This window comes from Cibotium barometz, chromosome 37 (assembly GCF_041138505.1).
Source record: "Cibotium barometz isolate CiBa-2024 chromosome 37, ASM4113850v1, whole genome shotgun sequence".
Lineage (NCBI taxonomy): Eukaryota > Viridiplantae > Streptophyta > Polypodiopsida > Cyatheales > Cibotiaceae > Cibotium > Cibotium barometz.
Window position 1 is genome coordinate 48,215,488 of NC_141082.1, and position 12,345 is coordinate 48,227,832.

General features: G+C 46.4%; 1 protein-coding gene across 3 annotated transcripts in view; it reads left to right on the forward strand.

Annotated features, from left to right (window-relative positions):
- The window catches only part of LOC147617349 (protein NUCLEAR FUSION DEFECTIVE 4-like), a 48,948-nt gene extending 37,248 nt beyond the window's left edge, over positions 1 to 11,700 (forward strand). For 2 of the 3 annotated variants that reach the window (XM_086776988.1, XM_086776989.1), the window contains 2 exons: positions 9,509 to 10,479; positions 10,579 to 11,700. In XM_086776988.1, coding sequence (XP_086633114.1) covers positions 9,509 to 10,479; positions 10,579 to 11,137 — 1,530 coding nt within the window. In that variant the 3' untranslated portion in view covers positions 11,138 to 11,700. The remainder of the gene's footprint in view (positions 1 to 9,508; positions 10,480 to 10,578) is intronic. The other variant, XM_086776991.1, reaches the window with a different exon arrangement.
- Positions 11,701 to 12,345: the final 645 nt, after the last annotated feature.

The following is a 12,345-nucleotide window of genomic DNA, read 5'->3' on the forward strand; positions in this document are numbered from 1 at the left end:
TCATTCTTTCTTGATCACTTTGGTGAGCACCTTCAGCCCTCTGCCTACGGAGTCCACTCCTTGCCTACGGGCTGGTTGTATCCACTCTTTCCTTGAGGATTAGTGCATCAGCATTTTGCTGTTTTCTCTCATCTCTCTTGGAGCTTCAGCATTTTTGTCATTCGTCTACATCTTTCCGCTGCTCCCTGACATGGTATCAGAGCCCAGAGATGTCTAGATTTGGAATCGTTGATTGGTGCTGTTTTTTTTTCCGCGTTTCCATGCGAACTTGGTGGCTATCTGCAGTGTTTCAAACCTGCGTTTTCTTCTCTGGAGGGGCAGATCTGCATTTTTTGTGTATTTTTTTCTCCTCTCCACTCTCTTCCTATCTCACCCACCCTCCCTACAAGTGTAGAGAGAAGCTCTTGGGCTGTTTTGGTGGCTGCATTTTTCAGAGGAGGTACTTCATGGCACTCATCCAACCTCTGGCAGTTTAGATACCCACACTTCCAACATTTCCTTCAGATGCCAAGTTGGATGGCACAAACTATCAAAATGACCTATGAGACCAAAAAGGTTACAACAATTGGTGGATCTGGTATGTAAGAAAAGCTAAAACAACTAAACAACTAACTGAGTAATATTAACGTCTTCTACAAAAGACCCAAAGGGTTTTGAGCCTCTTCTCTATTTGCAATCTAGTGAAGAAGGCTGAGAGAAATGAAATGAAATGAAATGTTATATTAACGTCTTCAAAAGGCCAAAGCGACCTATGAGACTAAAGTTACAACCATGTGACATCTGATACACTATCTGGAAAAGAAAAGAAAGGACTGAAGGTAAGTATCTAGCCCTACAATACATCAGTAGGCTGAGAGAGAGAGAGAGAAATGAAATGAAATGAAATGATATATTAACGTCTTCAAAAGGCCAAAATGACCTATGAGACCAAAAAGGTTACAACAATTGGTGGATCTGATACAATGTCTGTGTAAGAAAAGCTCAAAACAACTAACTGAAACTGAAATAACTATGAGGAAAAGTACGGTACTAGGAGCTCCTAATGGATAACATCTGGGAGGAAAACTCCAGCAACAAAGGTAAGCATCATACACATCACTATCCAAAGAAGTCTCTCATCGGTCGATGGCGGATATCCTCAATGTCCTCCATGGTGAGTACTCTGACTGGACGTCTCCCATGCCGTGCTAGTATGGTCCTGATCCTCTGTTGTAGTCTCCGCCGGTGTCGAGATGGGCCTCTCATCTTGGGGCGCCTGGACCGCCCCAGCTCTATAGCCCGATCAATCAGTGTACCTCTAGTGCGGCTATACTCTGGGGCTAGCTGCAATGCCTGCTGGCCTGACTGCTCAATCTCTGGTCCGAAGAAGTCTGTAATCTGCCTCTGTAGGTGTCTCTCCCTCTCTGATCCCCTCCCTCTCAAGAGACCCTCTCTATGTCTATGAAGCTCCAGCAAGTATAATCCGAGGCATCTCTGATCCTGGTATCTCATGACTCTAGAAAGTGGTCCGAAACCCTCTCTAAACAGGCAGTGAAAACGGCCTCGTATCTCATAATATACTGGACAGTGACATGTGTAATGTAACTTTGTCTCTGGCTCCATCTGGCACAGCTGACAAATCCTGGCCTCAGCTGGTACTCCTCTGAATCTGCCAGTCTCAATCTCTAGCTGGTGTGAGGATGTGCGCATCTGACCAATAGCACACCGTACCCCATGAGAAAGATGAGTATCCATGTAGCTGGGTCTAATCACAAACCCATCCTGCGTGAGCTGGAGAAGATGATCTCTATAGAAAGCCATCTTCGTACCAAGCTCCTGTGTCGGCTGTATCCATGTCCTCCTAGTGTCCAGCTGAATCAAGTCCTGCCTGATAAGTCTGGTAATCTCTGCCCGTGTGAGAGAGAGGGAGGGTGCATCCAGGGAGTACTGAAATGGAGGTAGCCTTTCCATACTAAAGCCATGCAACTGGAACCAAGCTGTCATCTGTGCATACCAACATGATCCGTCTCCCTGTGATGCCAACTGTCGTGAAGACTCCAGGGCTAAGCGAGCATATCTGTCTCTAGGGAGAGCCCAAGTGCTATGTATAAAGGAGACTGATCGATGAGTGCCTCTACTACCAATGGGGGGGCAGCCATCTCTGCACGGATAATATCATGTGGTACGGAGGCCTTGGCCCTAATCATCCGGGAAATCATAGAAACCAAGGGCCTCTCCATATGTCTCCATCCATCAGTGCTACCAGCTCGGCTGTGGTGATCTACTGAGGGTCCCCATATCTCCACTCCATACAGCATGGCTGAAGTGACCAAAGTGTCAAAGAGCCAGAGCTTTGTTCGAGGTTCCTGAAACTGAACCTGCGAACACATCCTCTCTAGTCTCCCCAATGTTGCATAAGCTCTGGTCAATCTGGTCTCCGTTGCTCTCCTCAAGGAAAATAGCGGGCCACTGAAAACCACACCAAGGTAAGTATATGCATCTGTATACTCCACTGTCTCCTGACCATATGTAAAGGTTGGTACTGACCTCCTAACCCACTGTGCTGTGGTGTTAAACACCATCACCTTGGTTTTACCAAGGTTAACAGACAATCCACTGTCCTGTGCAAAGGTATGCAATGCATCCAAATGACGCTGCATCCCCTCGGGAGAATCTGAGATCAGCACAATATCATCAGCATATAATAACAGCGGAATCCATGTCCCTGCTAGCTGTGAAATGAAATGAAATGTTATATTAACGTCTTCAAAAGGCCAAAGTGACCTATGAGACCAAAGTTACAACCATGTGACATCTGATACACTGTCTGGAAAAGAAAAGAAAGAACTGAAGGTAAGTATCTAGCCCTACAATACATCAGTAGGCTGAGATAAATGAAATGATATACTAACGTCTATAAGAGGCCATAGTGGCCTATGAGACCAAAACTGAGAGTACATCTGAAGTTGGTGTCTCATCAAAGAGAACAACTAAATGAGACTAAAAAGTACAATAAATTGATTGTCCTACAGTTATAAGAATAGAACTGTAAGACTCCAAGATGATACTGAGTAGAAAATACTGGAAAATACTGAAAATTGTATATTAGGTAGATCCATGTATGCTGATCAGTTGAAGTGTTGCCCTCTCCTTAGATCAAGTATCTCCGCCATAAGGCTGTCTAGAATGGAGAAGTCGTAGAAGCGAGGTAGGCGCCTCCGATGCCGAGCAATAATGGCTCTGATCTGGCGATGGTGAGGATGCCGTGGTCGGGATCCTGGTGGCGTGGCCGACGAGCACGACATAAGATAACTGCTCTATCAATGTGACTCCCTGGGAGCGTGGTCGGTGCCCTGATGGCCCAATGGAGGAGGTATTAGGAGGTGTGTGGGTTGGGTTGCTGGTGCTGGTGCCAAAGAAATCTGTTAGGGTCCTCTGCCTAGGTACATGGCTCGGCCTCCTGTCTGCCAAGAGAGTCTCTCTGCGTCTCCTGAGCTCAAGTAGAAACAATCCCAGGCATCTCTGATCCTCAAACTCCATGACCCTGCATAACGGCCCAAAACCCTCTCGGAAGAGGCAGTGATATCTCCCTCGGATCTCATAATAGATTGTACATCGGCAAATGTAGTGTTCCTCTGTCTCTACCTCCTGGTAGCATAGCTGACAAATGCGGTCATCCAAGATCTGATGCACATATCGCCCTGTCTCAATCCGTAGCTGGTGTGATGAGGTCCGGATCTGTCCAATGGCACAACGTATCCCATGTGATAGGTGTACATCCATGTACGCCGGGCGGGTGATAAAATCATCCGGTGAGAGGTGTAGAAAATGGCTCTTGTAATGAGCCATTTTCGTGCCCAAGGGCTCAAGCGGGCTAGTCCATGTCCTCTCTGTGTCCACTCTGATGATATCCATCCTGATCACGCGGTCTGAGCGGGTGAGATCCAAAAATGGACAATAGTGCCTCTATCCGCAAACCATGTAGGTCAAACCATGATCTCATCTGAGCGTACCATCAATGAGTATCTCCATCCTCTGCCAACTGTATGGATGAGGTCAATGCCAATCGGGAGTACCTCTGCTGAGGGAGCTCCCATAGCCGCTGTAAAAAGGTAACTGCCTGGAATAGGGCCTCAGTTACTACTGGTGGGGCACCCAGCTCAGCCCCAACAATCTCATGTGGTACTGACGATTTGCTCCGAATCATGCGGGCAATCATCATAATCAGTGGTCTCTCCATTTGCCTCCATCCCTCATCTGTCCCTCTCTGAGATCTGTGATGTATACTAGGTCCCCAAATTGGAGCTCCGTACAGGAGGGTTGGAGTGACAAGCGTATCAAATAGCCACAATTTGGTGCGTGGCTCCAGAAATTGTATGTGTGCACACTGCCTCTCTCTCAAGTGCCCCCAAGGCTGCATGCCCTCCAGCTAATCTAGCTGCTGCTGCCTCCTTCAGGGAGAAACGCGGTCCTGTGAAAGTAACTCCCAAGTAGACATATGACCTGGCGTACTCTACCGGCTCCCCTCGGAAAGTGAACTGAGGCTCTGATCTTGTCACCCATGCCTGTGTGGTGTTAAACACCATAACCTTGGTTTTCCCAAGGTTCACTGTCAGATCTTTATCCGCACAGAAAGCTTGTAATGCATCCAGGTGTCTCTGTAATCCCTCCGGAGAGTCTGAGATTAGAACAATATCACAGCATATAACAAGATGGGTATCAACACCCCTGCGAGGCATGCCCCTGGGCCTCCCAATCTGTCTACATAATCAGAGACCGCATCAATGTACAGTCCAAAGAGGGTGGGCGATAGCGGGCATCCCTGCTTCACCCCTATCGTGCTGGTCACCCTATCAGATAGTCCGCCTAGAGCTCGGACTCTGCCTGTCATCACAAACTCATACAAAGCATATATCCCCCACTGCATATCCTCGGGTACCTCAATGTCATGCAATCTGTGCATAAGCCTGGCACGTGGTACGGTATCGAAGGCTTTGCGGAAGTCCACAAAGCAGCAGTATATCCTTCTCTTATGTGCCCTGCCCTCTTCAATAAGTGCCCGAAGTGTCAGTATGTGATCCAAGGTAGTAAATCCTCTCCTGAAGCTATCCTGTCCATGTGCTCGATGACCATGCCTCTCTGATCATCGGCTCAGCTCCGATTCCAATATAGAGCCATATAATTTGGCCAAGTAATGACCAATCATGATCGTCCTGTAGTTGCCTGGCACCAAGGGGTCCCCACTCTTAAAGAGTGCTACAATGATATGCTCTGTCCAGCTTGTCGGGAAACCCTCACAAATGGCACGATTAAACACATGTACGATGAGCAGAGCCAAAGTGTAACGCGCATATGAGAAGTGCTCTCCAACTAGCCCATCATGATCCTGTGCCTTTCCATTCTGTAACCTGTCTATCGCATCTAGCACCATCCGCATAGTAAAAAAGGTGCTGCTAGCCGGTCTAGCTCCCAGTGGAGGGGGGGTGGGGGGTTGTCCTGGTGCATCATATAGCTCTCTAGCATAAGTATGCCATGCCTCAGGTGTAGTAATCGGAGTACCAGGCTGTCTCTCCTGAAACATCTTCCATGCCCTCTTGCTGTCCTTCCCCAGGAAGAGTTGGTAGATCTCCGCACAAGGCGCTAAAAGATCATCCTAGTCTGTCTATGCGTGTGAGACCCAATGGCAATCTCACGCTGTAGCTGTGCTCGTGTCTCACGACACTCATCATCATACCAACTGTTCTGTGGGGCAGTGCTGCGGGGGTGGGTGGAAGGGATAATAGTGCAGGGAAACGCATATGAGGCAGATGCATGTAGTACACCTGCCAATCCTCTCGTGATCTCGTCCAGAGGGCTATGCGGGTCCAAAGCGAACAAGCCATCAGATATTGCATCTCGATAAACCCCAACTGTCTCACGTGTAAACTGATATCTCGGGTACCTAGGTAGATGAGTGGCTGGCCCATCTCTCGGGGATCTACCTACTAGTGTGAAACTCAGGTATGCATGATCGGCTGCTATGCCAATGGGCCTACTGGAAATCGTGAAACCCCACACATCAGGTATCAATGAAGGAGATCCCATCAAGTAGTCCACTGTGCTTGCTCCCCCTTCAGAGTTCCAGTGTGTGAGCATCTGATCCTTGCCATCTCGATAAGCCATTGTATATGACCAACCCATGTGCACTCCCGAGTGTGAGAAAATGCCTGCCATAAGCTGTAATCTCCCCCTCATCCTATGCTGATCTCTGCAACCCTACATCCTCTGCCGTGATCTCCCGGTACATAGCCTCTTGAGTATCATACAACTCTGTCTGCTCTGTGCCTATACGTGCATTAAAGTCTCCCAATAGTAATATGTCTCCCATGCTGGCAAACCTCATGATATCATCATATAGTGGTATATAGGGCGACTCTCCTGATGGTGCAAACCTGGAGTGGGCTAGGGGAAAGTAGCATACCGCCACATATAGCTCGCGGAGCCCCTCTCTGCATATTCGGACCCACATGTACCTTGCATCTGCATCTCTATGTACCACATGTATTTTGTCATGAAGCTCCTCCCTGTAAAGTATTGCCACTCCTCCAGATCCTCTGGTACCTCCCACTGTGCGTGGCTGAGGGCGGAAAACTGATTCCCATCTATAACCCCGGACGTCAGGAAGCCTCTTGTTTGTGCACTGATGGGTCTCCGTATACATAGCAATATCACTGTGTCTGAAAGTATCCTCAAAGTATCTTGCATCTGTTTTAAGGGCCCCGTTGCAATTCCACATCGTGAATCGCAAGGTCTCATAGGCAGCGCACCGTCAAGCGGGCCTCCTCTCCGTAATGATGACTCGGCCATCTCTGTATACCGCCCATTTCCCCTCTTTCCTTGCCTCAAGCACACGCGGCATGTGTTCCTTCCGGTGTGCTCTCTGTGCCGGTCTAAGGTCCTCGTCCAAATAAATCTTTTCCCCCTTAAGGGCCATCCTTTTGGAGAGGAAGGCCTTCTTCTTCTCCAAGTCACCGAACCTGATGATCAATATCTTCGCCCTGGTTTCATCTCTGCCTACTCGCCATGCTCTGGTAATGGGTACATTAGTGGCTCCAATTTTTGTTGCAAGAGCTTTTGCATCCTCTTGGGGATTTCCCTTATCTTCCCACCCAACTACACGTACATGTAAGGCACGTACCCGTCTCTTGGCTTCCTCTTCCAATGTAGCATTCATCACCTCTACTTTATTGACTGGTGTATCCTTTTGTTTTTTTACTACTTCAATCCATGGGTTGACTTCCTCAATTTGTTTCTTTGTGGCACTGGCAATTTCAGCCCATGAATGCATTTCCTTCTCACGTGTAGCCACTTTTGCCTTACATGATTCCAAAGTGTTTTGCATTTCTGTGATGTCTTTTTTGCGGTCAGCCATACATGTCTTCAAAGTGCCTTCATACGACGCAACTGTTGTGCCAATCTCTCGAAGCATGTCATCCTTCCATTTCTGCATCTCTTTTTTCATTTCTGTGTGCATCAAGGCTAATTCCATCTCAACCTGTACTTGGGCTTGCATTTCTCCCTTCAATTGGACATATATCTCTTCCTTCAGCGTTTCGTATATCACTTTCCTTTGGGCATGCATCTGCTCTCGGTCCATTCCTTTTCAAGCTCTTGTCGCATGAGCGTCTAGAGAGAGAAAGAAAGAAAGAAAGAAAGAAAGTTATATTAACGTCCACGGGAGGCCGAATCCGACCTATGGGACAGATCAGGTACATCCATTTACATTCCACTCTGGGTATCAATGCCAAAGAGGCATAAAACTGAAAAAAAAATAACTCAAAATGAACTCTTAAGACTCTTAAGAGTTTAAATTACAATGGGTTCTATTGCATCTAGTTCGAAATTGAGGTTCAAAATAAAAATAGCTATATTTCACCCATGGATGGATTTGCTCTTGAGGGGGGTGGGGTACGGAATTCTTTAATGATTGCTTGTCCTCCTCTGTATATTGCCCATTTGCCATCTTGCTTCTTTAACTTTATTCAGCTCTGCCGATTTGTTCTTGAGTTGTAGCGGGGTGAGTTCATCAGCTATCCATACCTTTGTCCCTTGGAGAGACCTTGTTTGCTTCATCACTGCTATTTTCTCATTGTTGTCCATATAGGAGACTTTTGCCTGTGTACCCTTTACTATAATAGAGATAGGGTCTCCTAAGTCCACGAAGGGGACTACTTTGCTCAGTTGTGCTGTAAGTACATCTGTATCTAATATGTAGTCTTCTCGAAGCTCTTGAGCTATGTCTGCCCTATCCCAGCCTTGAGGAAGACCACCGACTCTGATTACCTTTTTGTTACTTTCCATTCGTTCCTTTTCTTTGACTGCTGATATGACTTCTTTAACAAAATCTTGTGAGTTAACTGAATTTACCTTTGAAACATGGTTTGTCGTTTCTGTTTGTAGTGTTGTAGGTATGGGTCCTTCTCGTGCTTCCTCTTGCTTCGTCTTCATGGCTTGCACTTGCACTTTCAGTTCGTTGATTATGAGACCAAAAGTAATACAATGGTACCATGGATATATTGAGCCATGAAAACTGAAAGAAAAAGTAAAATGAAAACATCTGACAGTACATGTGATCAGCAGATGATCCTGTGTAGAGTGAGATATGCTGTGATCAGCTAACGTTGATACCTCCCTCGGCCAGAACCGATCTGATGGTGGAGTGAATGTCAGGCCTCTGTGATGGGAGCGTGACGTGTCGGCAGAGAACCTCACGAATCCGTCTCTGTGTGGTGGAGGGTCCTGATGCTCTGGGTCGGGGATGTCTGGCTCGCAGAATGGATCGAGCTCTCTCACTAAGAACTCCTCTGGGGTGTGGAGCTGGAGCGTGGGTACGGGTGGTGGGCTTTGATGTCGTAGTAGATGAACTATTGTGGGCAGTAGATTCCGATGTGGATGTATGTACCACAAAGAAATCTGTGATGTCTCTCTGTGAGGTGTCCCGTCAGAGCCGGGGCTGTCTCTCAGCATGCTGCCTTAACACTACATCCCTGTGTCGTTTGAGCTCCATCAAGTACATGCCCAAGCACCTTTGATTCTCAAACTGTATCAACCGTGTGAGTGGTCCGAATTCCTCTGAGGGGAGGCAATGGAATCTCCCCCATATCTCATAGTAAGCCGGGCAACTGAGCATATAATGGGCCTCATCCTCTACTGCTCCTGTGATGCATACTGTGCAGGCATCAGATGCATATGCCATGATTGTCAAGGACTCTTGTGTAGCGTAATTAGGGTTAGTGCGATGCTAAGGTAGAAAATAGTAAATCAGTATGGAGTAGAATTAATGTTAACCCATTACACTTGTATAGTGTAATTAGGGTTAGTGCTATGCTAGGGTAGAATAAATACTAAATCAGTATTGTATAGAAATGTGCAGATTTGGTACTTTTAATGGAAGGCTAATGCTTTAACCACCACACCATAGAGCAGGAGCATGTGTTTTAAGCCTTGAGTGTACCGAGGCAGAAGCTTTGATTGTTTTGCATTTCAACAGATGTGTGTGGCTCTGTGTGTGGGCGCAAACAGTGCAACCTGGTTCAACACTGCTGTACTTGTGACATGCATGAGAAACTTCCCGCACAGCCGTGGCACAGTGGTTGGCTTCCTCAAGGGCTTTGTGGGTCTCAGTGGTGCCATCTTCACGCAGCTTTTTACAGGTTTTCTGGCCAAGGACCCAGTGAGGCTGTTGTTCCTCTTGGCGGTAGGTCCAACGATAGTATGCCTCATTTCCATGGGCTTCATCAGGCCCATTGCAGTGCCCAACATTGTGCAGGATGATCCATGTGAGAGGAGCAATTTTTTGCTTGTGCATATAGTTTGCCTTGCCCTTGCGTTCTTCTTGCTTCTGGCCACCATCTTGGGTGATCTGGTCCCTCTTCCAAACAGTATCACCTCAAGAATTGTAACCGTAGTGATGCTCCTCCTCCTAATTGCTCCCGTTTATGTCCCCTTAAGGATGCTTGCAAAAAAGTTCATGATAAACACACATGCCTCAGACGAACAGGGTGCTGGCAATGGGGTGAAAATGCCACTGATTGCCGGTAATGATAATGCAAAACTTTCAGAAAAGCAAGAGTACAGCAAGTGGGACCCTCAGGAAAGCACAGAAGAGCAGCTGTGTGTGAGGAATATTGCAAGCTCCTCTCAGTTGCGGCTTGAAATTGACAACATGATAGATGCTGAGACATTACTAGCTGTAGCAGAGGGGGCAGTTATAAAGAGAAGGAAAGGACCCAGGAGAGGAGAGGATTTCATGCTCAGACAGGCTCTTGTGAAGGCAGACTTCTGGTTGCTCTTCTTCACCTTCTTTTGTGGTGTGGGCACTGGGGTTACGGCTATCAACAATCTTGGGCAGATAGGGGCCGCCCAAGGGTACAAAGACGTGACAATGTTTGTCTCTTTGATTGGTGTGTTCAATTTTCTTGGGCGGTTGGGAGGAGGATCAATCTCGGAGCGTTTCGTCAGGTAGGTTTTCTCTCTTTACTGAAAACATAACATGGCGGCTTATAGTTTGATTGAAACTTATCTTTCACATATCAATGATGGTTGGATGTCTGGATGTAGGTCATCTGCAACTCCAAGACCAGTTTGGATGGCTGCTGCTCAAGGTCTTATGATAGTTGCCCACCTCCTGTTTGCTTCTGCCATAAAGGGGTCTCTTCATGCTGCATCTGCCATTTTGGGTTTTTGCTATGGTGTACAGTTCTCTGTCATGGTCCCTACGGCATCTGAACTTTTTGGATTGAAGCACTTTGGAATCATATATAATTTCATCACCATGGCAGACCCACTTGGTTCATTGCTCTTCTCTGGCATTCTGGCAGGATATATCTATGATTGGGAAACCGAAAAACAGCATGCCGGAGCACGCATTCATTTTGGATTCATAGGAAAGTGGTTTAGCGGCTCGCCTATACTTTTGAGAGCAGTGGATGAGGGCTGCACAGGTGCACATTGCTTCAGGCTTACCTTTCTCATCATGGCGTGTGTTTGCGTGATGGGTGTCATGCTATGCTTTCTTTTGACTTCTCGGATCAAGCCTGTCTACAAGGCTCTATATGCAGCCCGTGACCCCCACAATCTGTCTGCTACTGTTCTGCTTCCAGCAAAGAGTCTTTCTTAGACTTTGAAATGGATGATGCCACCCTGCCATGATGGTGCATACGGGTTTCATAATGTGAGATGAAAACAAGAAGGCTTAGATACACAACATATATAGGTACAAAAGAGTGCAGAAACATATACAAGGTCACCAACAAGAGCAGCTCCGAGTTAAAAGATTTCAATGTGAAGGTGGTTGCCCTTCAGTTTGAGTTAATCAGGTGGTGCCAATCTTTCAAGGCGGCTTATTTTTGTGCAAAATGAGAAGCCATTTGTGAGTTCTAAACTGAAAGGCAGCAAAGGAACATTAAGTATTACCTTTACAGATGACTGTAAAACTAGGACATGGATATCATCATATTGAATTCTTTGAAGGTTGTGTTGGTTGGAACACTTTTTTCTACCAATGTTTTGGCAAAAATAGCTTTGGCCTTATATTTTTGCTAAGAAGGAGAAATTATGAGTTCTGTAGTAACGGAGTCCCATGTTGCTGCACTTGCTGGACCTTGGTATGCAAGGCTCCATAACGTTGTGTGCTTTGCGCCATCATGCTTGTGAGTTCTATGAAGCATGAATATGCTAATTGAATTTAGATCCAAGGCGTTGCTACTTTGTTTCATGTATGTCTCATGCATCCTGGCCACATCGGTCAATCTTGAAAGCATTCGTTGCATTCGCATTCGAGTTTGCCAAGTTTGCTAAAGAATGCTTCAAACCTTGGCATAGATGCATTCGTGACATTTACTAGATGGCCAATTTCCAAAAGAAAACCATCTCGGTAGACTAACATGTCAAATTTGGGGCTTTTTTGGGAGAGCTTCAAATTTCAAAAATATCAATAGACACTCTACCGGAAGGTTGTAGGCTTTAGGCTATAGTGGGCTACGATTGTGGGGTACATCACACACCTTCAAGCTTCTTCACAATGTTGAAAGGTGAATAGTGGTTGTACTCCTTGCATTGTAGTTTACTTGAGTGTGATTCCCAACATCCAGCAACGTTTTAATTCGGTAAACTTTGATGAGCCATGCCACCCAATGTTTAGTATTTACACGCTACCCAAGAAAAACCTAAAACATGGTCGGTTGCTCAAATTTAATTTGCAAAAAAAAGTCGAGTTTGCAAGGTGTTGCGAACGCGAATGTTTGCAACTATGTCGGTGACTGGGGTGCAATAAGGCAAGAACTTTTAGTGATCTCATGTTTAGTTGCATGCCTTTGGTGAATGAAC